This window comes from Cetorhinus maximus, chromosome 28 (assembly GCF_964194155.1).
Source record: "Cetorhinus maximus chromosome 28, sCetMax3.hap1.1, whole genome shotgun sequence".
Taxonomy (NCBI): Eukaryota; Metazoa; Chordata; class Chondrichthyes; order Lamniformes; family Cetorhinidae; genus Cetorhinus; species Cetorhinus maximus.
This window is the reverse complement of record NC_135906.1, coordinates 22,844,706-22,869,269: the sequence shown is the minus strand read 5'-3', so window position 1 is coordinate 22,869,269 and position 24,564 is coordinate 22,844,706. Positions and strand designations below refer to the sequence as shown.

The 24,564-nt window shown below is 45.5% G+C and overlaps 1 protein-coding gene across 1 annotated transcript; it reads right to left on the bottom strand.

Moving 5' to 3' along the window:
• Nucleotides 1-23,349, bottom strand: rab3da (RAB3D, member RAS oncogene family, a). Its single transcript, XM_078531404.1, has 4 exons — nt 23,122-23,349; nt 6,589-6,707; nt 2,421-2,545; nt 1-978 (listed from the first exon to the last, which is right to left on the bottom strand). The coding sequence occupies exons 1-4, from the start codon at nt 23,347-23,349 to the stop codon at nt 788-790; spliced, it is 663 nt and encodes a 220-aa protein (XP_078387530.1). The 3' UTR covers nt 1-787.
• Between the last annotated feature and the right edge of the window lie 1,215 nt (nt 23,350-24,564).

Sequence of the window (24,564 nt, the reverse complement as noted above, 5' to 3'; positions counted from 1 at the left end):
CTGAAAACAATTCATTTATACATATAGGGCAGAGAACTGGCAACATGCACATACAAATACCGCTCCAAATTTGGCATTAATGCTTCACATTAGTCACTGCGTTAATGCCAGGGCTGCAGTAATGGCAGAAGACTCAAAGTCCTAAAGCTTGCTTCCTTAGTGTAACATTCCTCCACATTATGGGGTAGGAATGAAGAAATGGGTGGTGGGGCATGGTTTCATTGAGCATTTACGCCATTGATCACCAATAACCCACGAAGACCCTAGGAAGTGGTACTATCATTTCCATCCCCACCCTCTCAGTGGTTAATGTCTGCGCCAGTCTTCACCTTACTTTCAAACAGAAAGATTAAAAAAAAAACTCCAAACTTGGGGGTCACTTCTTTTTAAATTACTCTTGATCCCAGTTTCCCGATTTGGAAACACCCCTCCCAACTATAGCAGGCGCAGGGCCCCACCTACCCACGCCAGTGCTGACATGTACTATTTTGTCCACCGATTCCTGCTTCCCTTGGTGGTTTAACAATAGCTGCCTTAGACCTGTATGAGTAAGTGTTGAAAGCAACACCTCAACTGGACGGGCAGGTGGAAACCGGCGCCCGTCTATCACACGTAGCAATGTTTGGCCAAGTTCCTAATTTTTTTTAAAACAAATGATACCCTTCTGACAAGTTTTAAATACGTTTTGAAGCCTAATTTCACTCCCTTCCCCAAAATCCATTCTTAGCGGATCCTCCCAGCTGTGGTTGATGATTTAGGAGACTTAAGAGGTCAGACGCGAGGGTTCCTAGCACGGACAGCTGCTTTGCTGTGGCTGGGGGTTCTCGGCAAGGGATGAATTCTTCTTGTTGTTGCCGATCAGCGTGGGGTCCACATCAAGGCTCTCGGACATCTTCACGCAGATGATGTCGACTAGGCGTTCGAAAACCTGCTTCACGTTAATATTTTCTTTGGCACTTGCTTCGAAAAAGTCAAAGCCTGAAAACGAGATTTATTTATTTTTATTAAAAAGAGGAACGCAGCGGTGAACACGAATTAATAAAGCCTTATTTCACCCTCAGCAATTTAGTTGGATGGCTCCCTAACTATTGACAAAAAGCATTAATAAGAGGCGAGCTGTGCTAATGCCGTTCTGGTCAATCTCCCACTCGCACACGGTTTCAACTTGAGCTCATCCAAAACTCTAATACCCGTACCTTAACTGGCACCAAGTTGCATGCACCCATCACCCTTGGCGCTACAATGGCTCCTGGTCTGGCAACGTCTTGAATTTAAAATCCTCATTTTCAAATCCCTCCATCGCTGTAACCTCCTCCAGGCCCTACAACCCTCCGAGACCTCCGTGCCCCTCCAATTACGGCCCCTCGTGCATCCTTCAATTTTTATTGCCCTCAGCTACCTAGTCCCAAATTCTGGAATTTCCTCCCCCAAACCTATCTGCCCCCTCCCTCCTCCTTTAAGATGCTCCTGAAAACTGACCAAGTTTTTGGTCACCTGTCATAATTATCTCAAGCAGCTGGGCGTCAAATTCTGTTTGGTAATCACTCCTGAAAAACGCCTTTGGACGTTTTGCTACATTAAAAGTGCTATATAAATGCACATTGTTGTTGTTGTGACAGCCTCCAGAGACAAATCACCTCTGCTTCTTCTTACTGAGCATTCTGGCTTTGTACTTGCTAAAACTGACAATAATGACCCAAATCCCAAGGCTAATTCCCAAATACCTGACTCTCCAAGAATTTGGCATGGGTTTCATCTCTGGCCATATTCTCCTTTGGCTTGTGATCATACAGTAGGCAGTGTATAAAACATGTAAAGAATAATAAGCCAGTTCAATTCGAAATGAACTTGGGAGAACAGCAACGAAAGCTGACCCTTCTGGTTAGATATTGGGGATGGGGATGATATTTTTTGGTCTCTCACTATTCAGTGTGTCAGATCACTTCCTTGGCCAAGCCTTCATCCCCTACGGCCTGGAGCATTCTTTCACCTGGCCGATAAAAGACAGATTTACATTTATATAGCACTTTTCACAATCACCGGATCACAACAATCTAAATTACAGGAGAAAAGGGTGCTGATTGGTCAGCAAGATGACTCTGATTGGCCGAGGCGTCTTTTCCTTTGAAATTTGGCATTCTTGTGTTTGTCCTGATGAGTACACAATGAAAAGATTTGGTAACATTGTCTTTCTTTTCAGCAATATTCATGTTCTGCCCTACCAAGGTTTGTAGAAATCAAGAACTAAATTAAGCAATGATTATGCTCCAGGACTCCGTACTCAGGTTGGAGTTTGGTTACATTCCTAGCACATCCCAGCACTCAAAACACAATGACAGACAAGCTCACCCACCTCTAGCCTACAGGACTATTGTTCACCCCATTCAAATAGCAAATACTGCAAACCGTATTTTGTATACCTAAATCGTCAGCCAGCCGCCTTCCGTCTTCTGTGGGGACTACACGGTCATCTTCCAGGTCAGATTTATTACCAACTAGGATGACCTGAGCATTGTCCCAGGAGTAGGTTTTGATCTGCGTAGCCCTGTTAGACAAAAGGACACCACAGGAATGAAGAGACGGTTGTTAAAGACCATAAGACATAGGAGCAGAAATTAGGCCATTCGGCCCATCGAGTCTGCTCCGCCATTCAATCATGGCTGATAAGTTTCTCAACCCCATTCTCCCGCCTTCTCCCCGTAACCTTTGATCCCTTTACCAATCAAGAACCTATCTATCTCGGTCTTAAATACACTCAATGACCTGGCCTCCACAGCCTTCTGTGGCAATGAATTCCATAGATTCACCACTCTCTGGTTAAAGAAGTTTCTCCTCATCTCTGTTCTAAAAGGTCTTCCCTTTACTCTGAGGCTGTGCCCTCGGGTCCTAGTCTCTCCTACTAATGGAAACATCTTCCCCACATCCACTCTATCCAGGCCTTTCAGTATTCTGTAAGTTTCAATCAGATCCCCCCTCATCCTTCTAAACTCCATCGAGTATAGACCCAGAGTCCTCAAACGTTCCTCATATGTTAAGCCTTTCATTCCTGGGATCATTCTCGTGAACCTCCTCTGGGCCCTCTCCAGGGCCAGCACATCCTTTCTGAGATACAGGGCCCAAAATTGCTCACAATATTATAAATGTGGTCTGACCAGAGCCTTATAAAGCCTCAGCAGCACATCCCTGCTTTTATATTCTAGTCCTCTCAAAATAAATGCCAACATTGCATTTGCCTTCCTAACTACCGACTCAACCTGCAAGTTAACCTTAAGAGAATCCTGGACTAGGACTCCCAAGTCCCTTTGCACTCCAGATTTCTGAATTCTTTCCCCATTTAGAAAATAGTCTATGCCTCTATTCTTCCTACCAAAGTGCATGACCTCACACTTCCCCACGTTGTATTCCATCTGCCACTTCTTTGCCCATTCTCCTAACCTGTCTAAATCCTTCTGCACCCTCCCCGCCTCTTCAATACTACCTGTCCCTCCACCTATCTTTGTATCATCTGCAAACTTAGCCAGAATGCCCTCAGTTCCTTCATCCAGATCATTAATGTATAAAGTGAAAAGTTGTGGTCCCAACACTGACCCCTGCAGAACTCCACTAGTCACCGGCCGCCATCCTGAGAAGGACCCCCTTATCCTCACTCTCTGCCTCCTGCCAGACAGCCAATCTTCTTTCCATGCTAGTACCTTGCCTCTAACTCCATGGGCTCTTATCTTACTGAGCAGCCTCCTGTGCGGCACCTTGTCAAAAGCCTTCTGGAAGTCCAAGTAGATAACATCCATTGGCTCTCCTTTGTCTAACCTGCTCGTTACCTCCTCAAAGAGTTCTAACAGATTTGTCAGGCACGACCTCCCCTTGATGAAACCATGCTGACTTTGCCCTATTTTACCATGCACTTCCAAGTAAAAAGTAAAGCTACCTTGACAACTCCATCCCAGGGTCTGCGTTGGCCAAGACTGGATTCAGTCATAGAATCTTACAACACGGAAGGAGAGCGTTCGGCCTATCATGTCTGTGCTCTTTGAAAGAGCTGTCTAATTTAGTCCCACATCCCACACTTTATCCCCCCAAAATCTGCAACTTATTTCTCTTCAAGCACATCTGCAATTACCTTTTAAAAGTTGATTATGAAATCTGCTTTCAGGTATTGCGTTCCACATCTTAACAATCCTCTGAGTGAAGGAATTTCTTCACATCTCCCCTCTAGTTCTTTTGCCAATTATTTCAACTCTGAGAGCTCTGGTCACTGTCCCATTTTTCAGAAGAAACAGTTTCTAACCACTCGCTTTAGCAAGATCCCTCATTCTTTTGAATATCTCCATTAGGTTGCTCCTCAACCTTCGCTGCTCTTGGGAGAACAATCCCAGCTTCTCCAATCTTTCCACATAAATGAACTCTCTAATCCCTGATAAAACTTCCTCTGCACCCTCTCAAGGGCTTTGACATCTTCCGAGGTTTGGTGCCCAGGAAGACTCCAGCTGAGGCCCAACTCCGATTTTAAAAGGTTTAGCGGGACTTCCGCATTTCCGTATTTACTGCCCTGATTTACAAAGCCATGCATCCCGTAGTCTTTCTTAATTGCTTTATCAACTTGCCCTGCCAAGATTTGAGAGCATGCACCACAGGTTCCTCTGCTCTCACAGTGATGTTATCGCCAAGTTACAAAGGCAACCATACAACATAACTGATAAGACCCTTTATTTCTATCAGTGAGGGAAAAAAGCACTTGCACATTTAAACGTTTTCTCTAGGGCTACTGGAGAGACAGAAATTGAAGCTAATTTTATATTTAGAATATAACTCACTTACTGAGGAACCTGAGTGCAACTAATCCACGGCCTACATCAAGCAATTAAAGTAGCCTTTTGATAGTGAACAATGGGTCTATGGAGTTTTATTTATTTATTCGTTCACAGGGTGTGGCATCACTGGTTAGGCCAACATTTATTGCCCACCCCTAATTGCCCTCGAGAAGGTAGTGGTGAGCTGCAGTCCATGTGGTGTAGGTACACCCAAAGTGCTGTTAGGGAGGGAGTTCCAGGATTTTGACCCAGCGACAGTGAAGGAACCTATTCCAAGTCAGGATGGTGAGTGGCTTGGAGAGGAACTTGCAGGTGCTGGTGTTCCCATGCATCTGCTGCCCTTGTCCTTCTAGGTAGAAGAGTTCACGGGTTTGGAAGGTGTAGTCGAAGGAGCTTTGGGGAGTTGCTGCAGTGCATCTTGTAGATGGTACACAATGCTGTTACTGTGCGTTGGTGGTGGATGGGATGCCATCAAGCGGGCTGCTTTGTCCTGGATCAGTATCAGTATTTAATTTAGCATCTTCAGATTTGGTGTCTAATTCCTAATGCCACAGAAAAGCAATCCCACCTAGAGTTTGAGACCTTCATTACATTATGTCCATCAGTACCAGCTGTTACACCACAAAAAAATGAATTTCTATTGTTTATATTAGATAACCTACTTTATCAGGTTTTAACTCCACTTGCTGGCTGACTTGAAGTTTGTGGCTAGTTACACAAATGTGTCCTGAACAGATCATGGTATATGGGCAGAGTAAACCAGTGTAAAGCAGGCTGCTCACATCCAGACTGAAAAGTGTTGCGGTTAAACATTCCAACCTGGCTGTTATTCACACTGACTTCAAACTCTCCGAGTTTAATCTCACAGCCACAGAGCAGGTGACGTGCAAAGTTCGCCGATCGCTACAGTGGGATGAAGGGATGACCTTTCATTTGTATAATGTCTTGAAGTGTCTTTGTACATGGGCAGTGTGAGCGATGAGAGTTGGTGGTGCAGTACCAAATACACCCATGCATGGCATGAGCCATGGAATGCCCATGGAACCTATTTGCCTTCGAGATTTATTGCACATGGCATCCGCACACCAAGGCCCAAATGTACCCAGGTGTGAATCACTGTCCACGACACCTGCATCCCAACACAGGTCAGCACCTGTAGAGCCTGTCGCTCCACACGAGACGCCACAAGAAACCAATAACCCATCATGCATCATTGCCAGGGCTGCCAAGCCTCCTGGATTACCCTGGAGTCTCCAAGAACCAAAAATTGATCTTCAGAACAATGTTGCGAGAAAAGTTCAGGAGAAAAATCATGGGGGCATTTAATAAAAATTGAGGTTTTAAAAAATTTTCGTGAAGCGCTTTTGTTTAGCGGCTATAAAAATATCAAAATTGAAAAAAATGATGTTTGAAGGACTCTGGTTATGAAATGTCTGGTCTCTTGGAAATTGGCATGAGAAGGTGGAGTGTCGTTCAGGTAGACGCACTGGGTGACCCACAGAGGGAGGGTGGGGACAGGATGATGGCAGGTAGGAGGGCACGTGATGAAACCTCCAGGAATATGCCCAGCCAGAATTGGCAACTCTAATCAGTGCCCGTACCCTCACAGAGTCAGCACCCATACCCCAGCATGAGTCAACAATTTTGGGAGAGGAGTTGGTGGCGGCTGGAGGCAGGGAGGGGTGTGCAATGGAAAGCACCAAGAGCGGAAACAACATCTTGTAGACATCAAGACCGGAATGACCACTGTGGATTTGACCCAGGGTTCATGTATACTCACCAATCATGCACAGCATTGAAGGAGTCCTGGTTGGCAATATCATACATTAGCAGGAATCCCATGGCACCCCTGTAATATGCTGTAGTGATGGTACGGTAGCGTTCCTGGCCTGCAGTGTCCTACCAAGAACAGGGGGAAAAAAAGGAATTTAGTGCTTTACAAGGGCCTGAGTCGGGAAAAGGCTTCTCCCAGCAGAAACCTATAAAACAAGGAAAGAAATCTCGCTCTCTTCCCTCCCCACCCTATGCCAATTGTCTCCACTGCTTTTGAATCTGTTCACACATATTAAGGTAAAGTTCCATGGCACTGTCAAAGAGGCCATTCTTTGGGCTGAGTTCAGCTGCAGAGCCATTACAGCTGAGACCAATGCTGTCCTCATTTCAATTTCCAATCATGTATTTTCCACCAAGAATCACTCAGTAAGTCATCAAGGGTAAGCTGGTTAATCAGGGGGCATCAGGCAATGGCACAACAACAACTTGCATTTATATAGCACCTCTAATGTCATAAAACGTCCTTCATAGAATGCAATCAAACAAAATACGACACCAACCACATAAGGAGATATTGGAGAGCTGACCAGAAGCTTCGTCAAAATGGTAAGTTTTAAGGAGTGTCTCCTTTTGAGGAATAGTAGGGTGGTGGATTGTAATGCCCTGGCTGAGATTACCTAACTTAACCTAGACCAGAGACTGGACCCAGGACCCTCAAGACTCTACAACTTGGCATCAAATGAGATCCCACTGGGGACTTATCCCCAAAACCATCAGGAAGCTATCATCTCCCACCCAAAACTCACCCAAAGCCAGAAAACCTGCCTCCGCCAATTAGCAGTCACTCGAATTGGAAGGCTATCCTTATCAGTGAGATGTCTCTTTTAATAAGATGATGATCAGATTCGGGTGACGCACCATTTACATTTTCTCTGTTGCTATCTATTACTCTACTTAATTTTATCCATTTTCAAACCATCGATCATTCATAAAAGGATGTTAGAAATTTTAACAGATAAACCTAGATGTAACCAAGTGCCCAGAGTGGTTGGCCGAGCCAGACAGCCAATGGGAAGCTTAGTGGTTTAAACAGATGAAACTCCTACAGCATCACTTATACACATTTGGGGGGCCCCAAGTCATCATTACTTATCTGTGACAATGATCATTGAATGCAAGTAAGCATATTGGAAGTACGGTAACATAGTTGTGTTACAGGAACCTAGAAGCCCAGGCTAATAATCCAGCGACAGGAGTTCAAATCCCACCACAGGAACTGGAAATTTAAATTCAATTCAGTAGATTATTATGGTATGGAAAGCCAGTCTCACTAATGGTGACCACAAAACTACTATTTTGCCATCTAAACCCATTTGATTCACTAATGTTCTTTTGGGTAGGAAATTTGCCATCCTGATCCTGTGATTCCAGACCCACAGCAATGTGGTTAATGTTTGATTTCTCACTAAGAGGTCTGGAGGCGCGTGAGATTGAACATAAACTACTCAGTGTTAACACACAACTACATACAGACCTCCAAGGTATTACCCTTCATGCTGATTTCTCTCAGACCCTCTCTACACAGAGTCTACCCTCATGTGACTCTTTACATCATAATGTGGTGGTGCTGTTTCCCCAGTCCCGCATTAACCCTTGCTATGCTGAACACCCTTATACTACAGTCGTTCTCTTAACAGCCCTCTGCAATGGCCTAGCAAGACACTCCGTTCTATTCAGGCTGGTTCACCACCACCTTTTCAAGGGCAATTAGGGATGGGCAATAAATGGTGGTCCTTTCCAGTGGGTCAATTAAAAAAAAGTCAGCTGTCTCCCTACAGAGACGGAGCTTGTATCCCACATAAGGCAGCAGAAACTACTCGTCATACTCAGTAGTTCAGCTTCCACACTCTTAAGCACGCAGAAGATAGAAGAAATGCAAGTTCTCAGTCAGCGCAAGTCCTGGGCGATGCAGCTGAATCTTCCCTCATTATTCAGCATTATAACAAGTCCCCAGGCTCTCAGTACATCAGCTCCCAGCTCCTGCTCCAATCCATCATGTCATAAATAGTCAATATATTCTTGAGGCAATTAGGATAACGCAGTTTGGCTCCGTTTCAAACTGTCTTCCCGCATCTTGACAGAGGTGCAGTTATTGTCGATTGCTATTCCCTTCTTCATCAGAACTCTGCTTTGATGCCATGAACATCAACAGCTCCAGATAACTGGGTCTCGTGCATTCTCCAAGGTCAGCGCGGAGACCCAGTTACAGAGGGAACAAATGGGTCTTTCCAACCTTCAGGTTCACATGCCTGACTTGTGCCTTGTAGATGGAGGTCAGGCTTTGGGGAGTCAGGAGGTGAGTTACTCGCTGCAGGATTCCTAGCCTCTGACCTGCTCTTATAGTCACAGTATTTATATGGCTAGTCGAGTTCAGTTTCTGGTCAATGCTTTATCTTCAGGCTGAAGCCAGTGACCTGGCAGAAGTTGATCCACAATAGTGGTGCAGGCACTGGCCATGCATGCTGGCTTGGTAGGACAAGCGCAAGACTTCCCACAGCCCTTTCCTCCAGTGCACGTTAACACTTCTTTGACAGCGCTTCCCAAACCCATACCCTCTGCCATCTAGAAGGACAAGGGCAGCAGGTGCACGGGAACACCACCACCTCCCAAGTCACACACCATCCTGACATGGGGCAGATATCGCCACTCCTTCATAGTCACAAACTCTCCATGTAACAGCATGAACCATAGAGGCTGCAGTGGTTGAAGGGCAGCCCACCAGCACCTTCTCAAAGGCACCTAGGGATGGGCAGAAAATGCCATTCCTTGCCAGTGACAACCACACCCCAAAAATTAATTTTAAAAAAAGACTCCTTCGTTTTGGAAATGCACCTTTATCTCTGGTCTCACCAGGCACCCCTCCACCCATGCGCATTTGGAACACAATTGCCTTAGATTGAATAACCTGCCACTGACAGCCTGGGCTCACAATGTTTCTCAAAAGGTTTAGTGTTCTCCTCTATCTCTTTGTAACTAAAGAGCCAAATACTGCAGGCGCTGGATATGCTCAGTAGGTCAAGCATCGCCTGTGGAGAGAACAGATAAGTTAACAGGTCAGATGTAGACAGCCTGGTCAGAACTACAAGGAGTCTACACCCAAAACATTACCTGTTATCCTCCCTCCACAGACACCGACTGACCTGCTGAGTGTTTCCAGCAATTTGAGATTTTATCTTAAGCAATGACTGTGCTGAGCAAAAGTTTGTTGAACAAATCCAAACAGAAACTTCAGTTCCGTGTTTCAAGCACTTAGGTTATTCAGTTTTAAGATGACGATGTTTCAACTGACAAATCCTGAAAACATCGTTCAACCTTTTAAATGATGGAAAGATGCCTCTTGCACCTGGAATGACGACAACACAAGAGCTTCAGTCCGAAGCCTGCTGCCAAGCATCTCCAATAGCCTAGCAACAGCAAGTGGCCTAGGTGCAGAAAATAGCACAGTAACATCGGGTCCATTGAAAATTGCTCAGTTGCTATAGGACTCACCGAGGGGGTGACGCACCAAGTGTCCGCTCCTGTGTCACGTTGCCTGAAGCCTGGCAGGAAACATCACTGTGGCTAAATTTGCTTTGAAACAAATTTTAAAATGGAGGCTGACTCACAGAGTAACTCGATCTTTGAAGTGCATAGATTGTGAGTGATGAGAATGAAAACTGCCAAGCCTCCCTTGACGACAACAACAGCTTGCCTTGATATAGCACCTTAGAACAGGAGCATTATCGGACAAAGTGAGACGCCGAGCCACATAAGGAGATATTAGAAGCAGCGATCAAAAGCTTGATGGAGAGGTGGGCTTTCAGGGAGAAAAAGAGGTAGAGAGGCAGAGAGGTTTAGGGAGGGAAGGCATGGCTGCCACTGATGGGCTGATAACCATCGGGGATACTAGGTCCCAGAGTTGGATGGGCGCAGGGAGTCTGAAAGGCTGTACGGTTGGAGGTGGCTAAAGACATAGGAAAGGTGAGGCCATGGGTGGATTTGATTACAAGAGTGAGAACAGGAGACATTGCCTGCAGTTCCATAACGCTCAGCAAGCAAACCAGCCTAAGTCTATCAAATGGATTGTGTACGTCAACAAGTATCTGAGCATCACACGTGACCGCAGACAAGCTCCTCTCCATTTGTACGAAGGGAGATGCACAGCTTCAGCAAGCTGGAGGGTCCTGATCTGCTGTATTCTGGGAATATGACTACCTCCGAGGAATGGTTGTCATTCCATGCATGAAGTGCATACTCTTCTCCCTGTGGAACCCAGCAAAACATGGCGAGTGGATGTGGCATTGTGTGAATGTCACAATGCAAGTAGTATGACTGCAGTGCTGGAGTCTCTCAACGCCCACCTTGTGTGAATCCATCATGCTTCTAGATGCTTCTCTGGTCCCACCAAAGCTAACCGACTGATCAAAAGATGAAACTCTGCTTCTAGGTACTGGGTGAATTGCCTACGACACGAGCATGATTTTCCTTTTGATTTCTCTCACAAATCACCCCAACCGCTATTCAACATTACGGGGAAAAAGCTGGGGAGTGGGTCTAAATTGGACAGCTCTTTCAAACAGCTGCCAGTAGCACAAATGGGTTGAATAGCCTTCCTCTGGACAGTTTGATTCTCGGGCTACAAATTCCACTTTAGTGCTCAGGTCCCTATGGCAGGAGCACATGCTGCACAACCATAGCCCAATGACTCTCCCTAGAACTACAGTGAAACCTGTAAATTGGCGTCCCATTAGGGGCTGGCACCAGCTTGCAGGTGCCCTTATTTTCAAAATGGTACAAATTTTTCTTCTTCTATCATAGGATGTGGGCATCGCTGGCAAGGCCAGCATTTGTTGCCCACCCCTAACGGCCCTTGAACCGAGCGGCTTACCACATCATTGCAGAGAGCAGCTAAGAGTCAACCACATTGCTGTGGGTCTGGAGTCATGTGTAGGCCAGACCAGGTAAGGATGGCAGATTTCCCTCCCCCATGGACATTAGTGAACCAGATGGTTTTTTACGACAGTCGCCAACGGTTTCATGGTCACCATTACTGAGACTTTTCAACTCAAGATTGTACCTTGAATTCAAATTCCATCAGCTGCCCTGGTGGGATTTGAACCCATGTCCCTAGAACATTAGCCTGGATTTCTAGATTACTACTCCAGTGACGTTAACACTATGTTACCATCTCCCCACAATTGTAAAGGAAGTTTCAGTAGAATGCAGCATTAATAGCCCAGCATCCATAGCAGCAGAGAAATCACTATCTCTGGAACAGAGCTGTGCAAACGTCCAATCCCAGAGATAGAGCTGTTTATCTACCAGGTGACGAGCTCTCCATTCTACTGCAGTGAGCATTTTGTGTGAGCAATCCTCTTTGTTTTTTTTAAATTTGAATTCTACAGGGTGCTTTTTCCAATTTCAGGATGTCCCTAAGCACTTTACAGAGAATGAAGTCCTTTTTTTTTTCAGTTTAAGTACAGTCAGTGTTGGAATGAAACACAGAAGCCAACTTGTGCAGAGCAAGCTTCCACAAACGATATCAAAGGGCACTGTGCAAAATGCAAGTTGTTGCAATAATGCAAGATGAAAATTTATAGCTGCTCCTACACTTCAGTAATTATCATTACCCACTCACTCTCATATGAGACAAGAGTTTGATCATTTCCTTAACAGCGCTAAGCCTGTGAGAGCTAAATCAGAGCAATGAAGGTGGACAGTACTGTCTGGTCTGCACTGGCCCCAGAATGACTGATACATTGTCCGTTCATCCAATTATTCCATAAGGGTCCCCTTTTCCCATAGAAGTGTGAATTCCATTTGTTAAACACAGGGAACACTTAAATATGGCAGCAGCATGCCATTTACAACACTCTGTGCACCAAAAAGGGCTATTAAGGCCTAAGCAAGGGATCAGCAAAGCACCTTTTTTTAAACCTAAGAGCCTTTTCAAAATAATTTACCTAAAAATAAGACTATTGGGAGCAACAAGACGCAAAATTCAGCATTCCTAAACCAAATATTTGGCAAATTGCCAGTTGTCTCTGGTAGAATGCATAATGTACGTATACAATAAATTCAATGCATTTTATTCATGTATCAATAGAACAAGAAATGAAAACAGATCATCCTCAAAATTATGACGTTTTTATTTTTAATTTTGAGAGTGAAACCATCTTTAAAGCAAACTTTAAATTACCATACACAGAACTAGGGCAACGTTTCAGCTATTGATTCATGTGTTTTCATGTTGATTCGAGGCCGATTGTCACCAGACTAGTAACCCAGAGGACCAGGCTCATGCTCTGGGGGCATGGGTTCAAATCCCAGCTGGTCGAATTTAAATTCAATGAATAAAATCTGGAATTGAAAGCTAGTTTTGGTGATGGTCACCACGGGCAGAATTTTCCTAATTTCTAACATGTCCCCGATCATGTGACAGTCATTTGAGGGGGACATGTTATAAATGTTTTTAAATTCATTATTTTCATTGTTCAAAATCTTCCCTCCCCCACCACAGGCAGTGTTGAGTGCTACAGCAAGGAATTTTGGCTGCCCAAAATTCTGCCCCATGAAACTATAATTGATTGTCGTAAATGCATCTCGTTCACTAATATCCTTTAGGGAAGGAAATCTGCCATCCTTACCTGGTCTGGCCTACATGTGGCTCCAGACATACAGCAAATGTGGTTGACTCTCAACTGCCCTCTGGAATGGCCGAGCAAGCCACTTACAAGGGCAATTAGGGATGGGCAACAAATGCTGGCCTTGCCAGCGATGCCCACATCCCATGAAAAAAATAAAGCTTCTAAGCACATTCAGAATAATTCGTCTCGTTGTTCGACTTAGGAACTCTCTGCCTCAGAAGGCTGTGGAAGGGGGGGCCCTTATTAAATTTATTAATAATAATAATATTAATTATTAATATTAAAAATATTTTAAAGGCGGAGGTAAATTGGTTCCCTTGCCCAACGAGAATTTAAGGCTATCGGAGGTCGATGAAATTGTGGGGATCGAAACACAAGCAGATCAGCCATGATCTTACTGAATGGCGGAATAGGCTCGAGGGGCTGAATGGCCTCCTCCTGCTCCTATTTCATATGTTTGTAGGTTCGTATGTCTCAGCTACATAGAAACAACAATGGTCGTAGCCATAAAACCTGTCCCTCAAACCGAAGATGGTCTTTAACTGTGGTATAGCTAGAACACTCAAAACAGGTTTATTTAGGGCACAATGATGTTTTTCATTAAAATAATAATTTGAATTTGCAAAGCGCAGCAAAATGATTAGCTTTTTAACCCCAGAATAAATTCACGGCTCTTAACTTTTCTTGACTTCATTTTTTTTTTAGGCCTTTTTCGTGCTAACGCAATCCAATTGCCACAAACACGATGTTGAAGAGCCCATTGTGGCTCTGGAGCCACAGGTTACAGACCCTTGTCCTTGGTCTTCTGATGTTCAAGGCTTGCCTTGGGCAAGGTTCTTTAAGCTGCTCATTCAGGTCTTTTGGGAATAAGTTATTTCCCTACTTCAAAGCTTTGCCTGGTGGCAAAACTGGTTTGCCTCTATTCAAAGCTGGTGCGGCAGAATAGTAACATGCCTGAGGTGAGCGACACACTCCCTTCAGCTTAGAGTATTAGCTGTCTCAACTGAAATCAGCAACAGAGCCAGTTTTCCTAATGAATGGGGCACCACCCAAGACAGACTCCTTTGAAAAAGACTCTGGTGAAAGGTGCTGCTGCTGTGGTACCGGGTCGCGCCAACCAGAAGGTGCTGGTTCAATCTCTAGTCCGTCCTAGTTCAAACCCCCACTCAGCCAAGGTAATTGGGGAGCTTCAATAGGGGATAGTTAGAGAGGTGGGCGTGGGGGAGGTGGCAGCCCAGTGAGACCCCCTGCAAACTGCATACATGGACATCAAGATCGGTCTAACCAATGGCGAAACCCCCATGGTTAAATAGCCTGTCCATACAGAGCACCTAGCCTCACACATGAAGACCAAACTAACTAGTCACAGGGTAGTTGGAGCTGTTTACCCCTTCAGCAAAAAAGGCAAGTTGCGCGGAACCAATTTCTAAAATGTCACAGCGAAGGTGATGGCACATTTCACTGTGTCAGGCCACACTTGGGCTAATAGATTTCTGAACAACACTGCACCTTTAAGAGAGGCTTGGATGACCTGAAAAACTGACACAAGCTGTTTACAACATAGAAACTGGAACAGAGAACACGGGTCAGGGCTGATGTGGCAACACCACTTTGTCTGTGGCAGTTTTTAATTTCCTTTATCCGCCCTTTCCTGATATCCTTATTTTTCTAAGCCTTTATCTGTCCCCCTTTGGAACACACCGACTGATTTGGTATCTGTGGAGTCTGGATTAGTGTGTTCCACATTCCAGAAACATTAGGGACAGGAGGAGGCCATTCTGGCCATCGAACTTGTTGCTGTGAAGATATTTTTCTTGATTTACATTCACGTTTTCTGGTCTCTCCAATTAGTTGGAAGGGTCATTCATCAGGCACTCCATTAATACCCATCATTATCTTTAAAACACCTCAATTAGCCTCCTGATCTACCAGGGGACTATAACCAAAGATTACCAAGTCTTCAGTCCCTACATTCCTGGTATCTTCCCGATTAAGCTGTTGTTGGACTCCTTCTAACTCTTAACATATCCTTCCCGAGATAATAAACACAACCGAGTTCCAGTTTTAAATCTAACCTGGCAGAGAGGAAGCGGTTGAGGCAGATCAGACCCACTAAGTCAACGGCATTATAATCGGGCCTAGTAAGGTAGGCTTTCAACGCGAACAATCGCCACTGCTGGTGAATGCTCCAGGGGTTGCCAATCTCCCCCTGGAGTCTCCAAGAATTAATCCCCAGGACGCCGCTGGGAGAAAACCCAGGAGAAAAATTACGAGGACATGCATTGAACATATGAATGTACATAGGAACATATGACTTGGGAGCAGGAGTAGGCCATTTGGCCCCTCAAGCCTGCTCCACCATTCAATAAGATCATGGCTGATCTGGTTGTGGTAACAATTCCATTTTCCGGTCTGCTCCCCCACCCCTCCCCCTCCATAATGCTCGAGTCACTCGTGTAATCAAAATCTGTCTAATTCTGCCTTGAATAAATTCAAATGACCCAGCCTACACTGCTCTCTGGGAAAGAAGCGTTTTTTTTTATAAACATTCTGCTATTGCTTTTTCCTTACTAATTACAAAAATACCAGGCATGGGGCAAAGAGCCATTTGACTGACAGTCAAGAACCATCCAATCGGATAATGAAGAGTATTCTCTTTCAATTGGACATGGGTGGGTGGGGCACCATGAGGGCAGGCCTGTTTGATAGCCAATAGCGGGAGTGTAGGGGAAAGGAGTGGGTCAGCTGGTCACGCAATGAAATCCTAATCCTGTGCAGGGTGGGTTAGGTTAACATCGGGGGCATTGTTGGTTAAAATACTCTTTTAATTACTAATGAAGATCATATTTAAGTATTAAAGCCATTCAAGTTTTGAAACCTCATATTATGGGTTTCTACAACATAAAGCTTAGATGCCCTTTTGAATATATGTGCTGAGTAGAAAGTCAGTGCTTGCTAAATGGTTTTATAACATCCCTTGACACAACATACCGAGTTTAGATAAATAGCTCTTATTCAGGCAGCAAGTGTGAGATCCTAAAGTCAATCCCACACTTTCAGCTCTGGCCTATCGACCAGTGAGACTGCAGCCGATGACTCAGAGGGAAGCTGCTCCATTAAAAGCAGGAAATTAGTAAACCTGATATCTCCTCTGTTACCAGGTAACGCCGGGGCCCTAGTTTCACACCAACACTGTGTTTGAAAGCAAACTGAAACCGGTTGTTTGGCAAGAGGGATACAGGAGAGCGAGGAATTGACAACGGTTTGTATTTCTCTCACGAACTCAAGATGTCCCAAAGCGCTTTACAGCCAATGAAGAGCATTAGTAGTCACTGTTATAGGGTTTCCAACCCACCAGGATTGGCCTGGAGTGTCCAGGAATGGAAGAACAATCTCCAGGAGACTGCAATGTGCAGCCCTGGAGAAAAATCATCGGGATATTAAAAAAAAGATTGTTTATTTTGTTATTTTCTTTGAACATTTCTCTCTTTACCAGAGATATTATGTTGAAAATGCGGGTAAAAAAGGCTGTCTGGCCGGCAGTGGAGCATCACCCAATTGGGTAAAGGGTGTTTTTGCTTTCCAGTTGAGTGCATCACAAGGACGGATGTGTTGGCCGACTAATGGCTGGAATGTGGGGCAAGTCATGTGATGAGATTCCAGGAATACATTTAATCACAGCTGGCAACCCTACTGTTGTAATGTAGGAAATGTGTTCAAGCAAAGCAAGATCCCGCAAACAACATGAGATACTCTGTTTTAGCGATGCTGTGCGAGAGCTGTGTGGTCATGCCACATGGGAGAGCTCCACCCAAGAGATCAGTTGGGGCCTGGGTTTAACATCTCATCCAAAAGGCTTCATTTTTGACAGTGCAGCACTCCCTCAGTACCGCACTGGTCGGTACAGATTTTGTGCTTAAGGCTCTGGAGTGGGATTGAAACCCACAACCTCCTGACTCAGAGGAGAGAGAGTGCTACCCAGCAAGTGGAGATGCAGCACACCAACACAGGAAGATGACATGAGTGAGTGGGAAGGTTGATCCAGGAGTGCAACAATAACCTGTAAAGATGGTCAGGATGAATTTGAAGGGAAGCTATCAGCATATAATATAGGATATTATGTGACGTGAGCCCAATACTGCCAAGTTCCTGGTCTCAGCTCCCCTCCCCACTCTTCACCCAGTCCACAACAGGTTGGAGAAAGGGAAATCAAGCCAGTGGGTGGGTTGTCCACAACTTTCTATCTATCTAGCTCTGCTCAAGGTTCAAGAACAGATCACCCACTGCCCTGCCAATCAGAATACTGGAGAAAGAATACTGGGAGTTTACTCATAAGGTAAAAAAACAAAGCCTCTCAATACATCAGGTGTTAAGTTCGCTCTTCATACATTGAGTAAAGAATGAATCTGGAGCCAGTCTTTTCCCTAAGACAGGTTTATTCACAAAACCACAGAGTACAGGCACAGACTCCCCTTTTCCCCCTACACCAGTGCAAACCAGTTCTTCTTTACCTCAGAATAATTCCCTATTCTTTCCCCCAGTTAGTAACAGTGACCCTCTTACAAACTAAAGCTCAAACTTCATTGTAACAGGATTCCAACATTATCGATACGGTTTTTATACATCTTACCCCATCTTATATGTTAGCTCCTTACCAAGTCTGGCCTCCATTGACCACACCTTTTAAGCATCAGCCATGGCTCAGTTGGTCGCATTCTCATCTCCGAGTTACAACGTTCCAGGTTCAGGTCCCACCCCAGAGGGCCGAGCACAAAAATCAAGGCTGACACTCCAGTGCAGAACTGAGGGAGTGCTGCACTGTCAGATGGACGCGCCATCTTCTGGATGAGACATTAAACCAAGGCCCCAACTGGCCTGCTCGGGTGGATGTAAAAGATCCCATGGCACTATTTTGAAGAGGAGCAGGGGAGCTATCCCCGGTGTCCTGGCCAACATTCATCCCTCAATTAACATCACAAAAAGGAAACACGTCACTTGGTCATTATCACGTTGTTGTTTGTGGGAGCTTTCCGTGTGCAAATTGGCTGCCGCGTTCCTATATCACAACAGTGACTGCACTTAAAAAGTACTCCATTGGCTGTAAAGTGCTTTGAGGCATCCTGTGCTCATGAGAAGCACTATATAAATGTAAGTCTTTTGTTCATACCCCAGCTACATGCATGGGCAAGGACCCTAATTGCCATCTTTCGAGATCAGGAACTTGGTGGAGCTCTAAAAAAAAGTGTCATTGGATGACTTATTCTCTGATGTTGGCCCCTCACTGTTTGCACTGGGGGGAGGGGGTTGGAAAATATTGCATCTCTTAGGGGAAACAGTCGAGCTCAAACCTTCCAGTGATATGCTTTACAATCTCAAAATGCTTTCAACGCTCCCTTCAATTGTGTTTATGCTTTGACAGTTACAACAATTTGGAGACCAGGAGACTATTTCGGTCTCCGTGCAGTATAATATTAATAACAAAAGCAAAGGAAAGCAAGTTTAAGAATTTCAAAAATACTGAACCGTCTCCACACAGAGTAATTTCAATCAATGAGAGGTAACTTGTGACTCTCTCAACTGTTCTATTTTTAAAACCTGATAAGATCAGTTTTAAGTCATTGAACGTCGGTGAACAGTGACAGCTGCACACCATTTAAGCCGTAACCAATGTTTTATTAATCAATTTAGTGAAATCAAAAGATAACACAAGTATGAAAGGGGAAGAGGTAATTCAGCCCTTCGGAGGTCCAAAGATCTGAAAATTCTCCCCAACTTTCAGATTAAACTCGGAGGTATAAGTTTAACCATACAACAGTGAACAAATAGAGCTCAGAGAGGGCATTTCCATGGGGCCAGGATGCAATATATATTTTTTTACTCATTCATGGGATGTAGGCATCATTGGCAAGGCCAGTATTTGTTGTGCAAATCTAATTGCCCTTGAGGGCAGTTAAGAGTCAACCACATTGCTGTGGGTCTGGAGTCACATGTAGGCCAGACCGGGTAAGGATGGTAGATTTCCTTCCCTAAAAGAACATTAGTGAACCAGATGGGTTTTTACAACAATCAATGATAGTTTCCATGGTCACTGTTACTGAGACTATGGGTGGAATTGTTCCAGATTTTGCACTAAGTGCGGTAGTGGGCAGGTAAAAACGATGTTTTACCCGCCGTCCGCAATGGCGGGTTTTCACGCTGTATCGTCCCAAATGCTCATCTGGCCTCATCTCCTCTGGAGACTGCCTCCTCAGCCCTCACCAGTTTAAGGCCACTTGTACAGATCAACATGTGCCCCCCCCGACACACACCCTGGGATACCCTCCTTCCCCAGTACAGTCCTCGTTCTGCAGCCTCTTCCCTTGCCTGATGCCACTTCTCCCCCATCCCCAAGCAAGCCCTAGCCCTGCGGCCACTGAAAATCCACCCCCACCTTACGGCTGGTCTGGTAGGTAAAGACATGCCCATGAGCCCCCCGCTAAAAGTGATGTGGTGCCGTGTGTGAAGCCTGGCGCTGATGACTGCGAGTGCTGCCCGAAGCAAGGTAGGCAGACAAACCTCAACATCCCGAGCAAGTGCAGCCCACTAGGTGCACATCGTTTATGAGCTGTTGTGAAACACATCAGTTTGTTTTCCTGCCAATGTGGGCGGACGATCCAGTGGCGGGGGAGGGGTGGGGGGGAGGGTGGGGGGTGGGGGGGAGGGTGGGGGTGGGGGGGAGGGTGGGGGGTGGGGGGAGGTGGGGGGATGAGTGGAGCAGGCTGGCCTTATAATGATATGAAGGTGTATTGCAATGAGGTTCCTGGCGTCCAATGGTGGGAAACATGACCCGCCATTGGCAGGCTGAGGGGATGATCGCAAACTGGCTTCACACCATTGTGAAACCGATTATGCCATATTGTCGCTCATGCCACCGAACACGCCCAACACCGTCGGGCACAGAAAATCTCAGCCTATCATTTTTAATTCCAGATTTTCTTTTTAATTGGATTAAATTTCCAACAACTGCCGTGGTGGCATTTGTGACCCCAGAGCAATAACCTGGGCCTCAGGATTGCCAGTCCAATGGCATTACCACTAGACCACCATCTCCTATCAATGCTCAATGTTGTTGCTAACAACATCTGATCATCTGGGTTCCAAAACTCCCTAGGCTCATCCCTGCGATCAAGGCCATTTACTTGCAGTTTTCAAAGAAAAGGAATATGTAGAGTTGAGGAGTTCAGTCACTACAACACAGGGAAATCTCAGAAATCACATGTTATCTTGAACTCATGTTTGAAACTCAGTCTTAACCAGATGTTTACCCATTGACTGTTTAAACCAGTTCACCAGCAGTGCCTCAGCATCTTTCAGTGGGAACCCATTTAGGGCCCTGTTAATTCCAGTAATTGTAAACTCGAGTCTCTCTTCCTTGATCTGTATTAATTTTGAACCCAGGGCATACAAGGCAATGGGCCTAGTGCTGGAAAATGGGATTAGAATAGTTGGGTACTTGTTTGGCCGGCGCAGACTCGATGGGCCGAAGGGTCTTTTTCTGTGCTGTAGACCCCTATGACTATGACCCCTCTTCTACAACCATGGTTTACATTGAACAAGCTGCTTAACACATCTACAATGCTAACCCTCTCAAGCCTATTCCCTCTCAGGCTTCTTTCCTCCAATCTCAACTAGTTCAAATCTGCAGGCCAACAGCAGTACAGGGCACTCTTTTAAAGATATCTTTGATCTTGTCCTCTTGCTGCATCAGCGCTGGCATTAGTGAGTGAACGAGCTACATCTTGCTAAGCTTCCTCTGCGTAAAGCACTATTGCCAATGACAACTGGGCACGGAGCCAAAGAAACTGCCTTATCGGCAGAGTCAGTGAGCAGGAGAGTCACGAATCAGGAAAAGCAGAGCTGCTCCATTTAAAATGTAATCTCACTCGCCCCTTGATCTAGCAGCACGATCCTGAGGGAACCGGGCACTATCCAGTCCCAAGCAGAAGGCAGCTCCCTCCTACACCCCTCTCTGCACACACTGGAAGCTTCGCGAGTGTTTAATAAGTGAGTCAGTCCCGGATTTCGCACACCCGCCCATCAGCAAGGACAATTGCAGGTTTATTTTTTGGGTGGATTGATGGGGCCTCCGCACATTCTGTTGTTACTTCCTGGATTCCAGCCATAACAGCCTGTCGACATCTGAAGCACTCGAATACTTCTTGCAGTCACATGGGCTGCAATGACTCTCCTGTGAACTGCAAGATCATAGCAACCACTAAACGTGACAGTGCAATGCTCGAGAAGCAAAATGATGCCAGCAGGGCAGTCAGACGGGGAAAACAGCCTAATACTGAAGTCAAATGGCTCCCTGCTTTATTCCTCCAGTCCAGCCAACAATCAAACTAGGATCATATCTCAGAAACAATTACAGTCGTATAGCTTCACTGAACTTGGAGAGTCTCTGGTAAATGTACCCAATTCTATAACATCTTGCCTCGTAAACGGGACTGAGGAGACCTTTGGCAATACCATCAAGGGTCAAATATCTTTTGACCACCATGACCCCATGGTCTGGAGCCATCTTGAAGCTCCACTACCTTACCCACATCCCCACTACTTTCAAAAGGTTCCCTAAAGCCTCTGAGACTATACCTTCTCCTCAACCTTGGTCCCCCTTCTCTCTCCGATTTGCACCCGAGTTCCTGCCAAATTTATTCATGGGATGTGGACGTCACTGCCAAAGCTAGGATTTATTTATTTTTTCTTCAGGTCTCTACCCGAAGGTGGGTCCGAGCCACAGTGCCACAAGCTCCACCACGGGGTAGGGCAAGGAGGCAGAGCCCAAATCCACCCCAGCCGGAACAGGGGCCCCGCGCTGTTGGCAGTAATCTGACACCAACCAGTCGTCCAGCCAGCAGAGTCACCAGCCCCCTCCAAGGAGTCCGAGTTGCTGTGGCAACATACTCATGCATGTTGCAGTTTGGAGTAATGAGTAGTGATGGTAGAGGCTCCAGTTTCTTTCCATCACATGGCTGACCAGGAATCTCTCTCGCTCTTACCACATGCCATTGGCGAGTGTTGGGAGGATTTACAAATTGATACTCAACCTCTTCGGCCGAGTTATGAATGCACCTTCCTTGGCCATCAAGTCCTAGAGTGGCAAACCAGGAACTTCTGATTCAGAGACAGGGGCGCAACCCACTGTGCCACAAGGGTTTATTGCCCATCCCCAATTGTCCTCGAGAAGGTGGTGGTGAGGTGCCTTCTTGAATATAGCTGAATGACTGCAGAGGGCAGTTAAGAGTCAATCATATGTAGGCCAGACCAGATAGGGACGGCAGATTTCCTTCCCTAATGGACATTAATTAGTGAACCAAATGGATTTTTACAACAATCTGGTTGTTTCGGAGGGACCACTCCCGATACAAGTATTTAACCCAGATTTATTTAATTAATTGAATTTAAGTTCCCCAGCTTCTGTGGTGGGATTTGAACTCGTGTCTCTGGATCATTAACCCAGGCCTCAGGGTTACTAGTTCAGTAACATGACTACTATAAAACGGACCCGAGGTTGGAGAGTCAGGGGTTGAAGCATCACTCCGAGATTTGAGCACAAAAATCCAGGCTGACACACCCAGTGCAATACTGAGGGAGTGCTGCACTGTCGGAGGTGCCCTCTTTCAGTTAAGACATTAAACTCAGGCTCCACCAGCCCTCAGGGATAACCGTAAAGCTTCCCGTGGATACTATTTGAAGAGGAGCAAGGGGAGTTCACCCAAATGCAAATCTCTCAGAAGCTACCAGAAAAAAAAGACCAAAAATAAGCCATGTAGCATTAAACCTTTAAAAAGGAAATAAATTTATAAAACACATACCCATATCTGCAGCTTCACCCTCTTCTCGTTCCTGTAGACGGTTTTCACTTTGAAGTCAATGCCCACTGTGCTGACAAAGGCAGATGTGAAGGAGTCATCCGCATATCGGAACAGGAACGAGGTCTTGCCAACGCTGCTGTTGCCAATGATCAGCAACTTGAACATATAGTCAAAGTTCTGGTCTGCAGCATCTTTCTGCACCTGTTTGGACTCATTCGCTGAGGCCATCTACCGAGTACAAAGATAAGAGACAAAGGGCTTTGATTAGTGTTTATGCCTTTCTTTTCAAATAGGGCTTCTTCTGTACTCTAAGCCTAGAGAAGATTCAACACTGAAATCATAACTCTCCACACTGCAATTTAGCTAATTACACAGAATTTACAGCATAGTAACAGGGAATTTAAGAACAAGAGGCGACATGAGGGAACTTTTGTTTAAAAACCACAGTGAACGGTTAGGATCTGGGATGCAGTGACTGAGAGTGTGGTGGAGGCAGATTTACTCGCGGCTTTCAAAAGAGAACCGGATAATCAACAAAGAGAAAAAAAATTGCAGTGCAAAGGAAAAAAGGTGAAGGAGTGGGACTAGCTGAGTTGCTCTTTCAGAGGGCTAGCACAGACACAATGGGCCAAATGGCCTCCTCCTGTGCTGTAACCACTCTATGACTCTATTCAGCCCTGGTCCATGCCAATGTTTATGCTCCACACAAACCCCTGCCCACCTTTCCGCATCTGTTAGTATCAGCATATCCTTCTATTCCTTTCTCCCTCAGTCAATTATCTATCTTCAATCCTATCTGGTTTTACCTGAGAACGTAGTGGAGCTCACTGAGCCTCAGTTCAGGATCGCCAGTCTCCGGGATTGCCCTTGAGCCTCCAGGAATGAATTTCCTGGGCACTCCAGGAAGAAAATTCACTGCCACGTTTAGAAAAATTGTGTTTTCTTCTATTCCTTTTGTTTGTTTCTCCGTCAAAAAAAATATCGACAACAGTTGAGATTTATCGAACGGACCAAAGAAGGGTCGGTTCCCTTTCTGACTGGTGCAGGGAGGCAGGGTGCCATTTTGATAGACATGTTGGGTGACCAATGATGGGAGAGCGGGCTGTGGTGGGGGTGGTATGGCAGGCGGGCAATAAGAGGTCATGTAATGAAACCTCCAGGGATATAACGAGATTGACAGCCATTTAACGGTTGCCATTTAAGAGGACGGGTCAGCACGGCATTGCTGTGACATCTACACCTGGCCTAACTCCACAGGGCGAGGTTACCTGTTCAAAACTACACAAAAGAACACACAGAATAATTCAACTCCAATATCAGGGCCTCAGTTTCAAGCCACACCTCAGCACAAACTAATGCTGAATTTGTTGAACTGATTCCATTAACTGGAAAATAAAGGTTAGAGCTTCAAGAATACTTCTGTCAATCCCTTAAATGGGGATA

Bases quoted from the DNA above. Each gene is read 5' to 3' on its own strand.
- rab3da (XM_078531404.1), bottom strand. From the start codon at position 23,349: ATGGCCTCAGCGAATGAGTCCAAACAGGTGCAGAAAGATGCTGCAGAC. The intron at 6,708-23,121 runs GTATGTGTTTTA...TGTTCTTGGTAG, and splicing joins GGGTGAAGCTGCAGATATGG to GACACTGCAGGCCAGGAACG. The intron at 2,546-6,588 runs GTGAGTATACAT...TTTGTCTAACAG, and splicing joins TTCAATGCTGTGCATGATTG to GGCTACGCAGATCAAAACCT.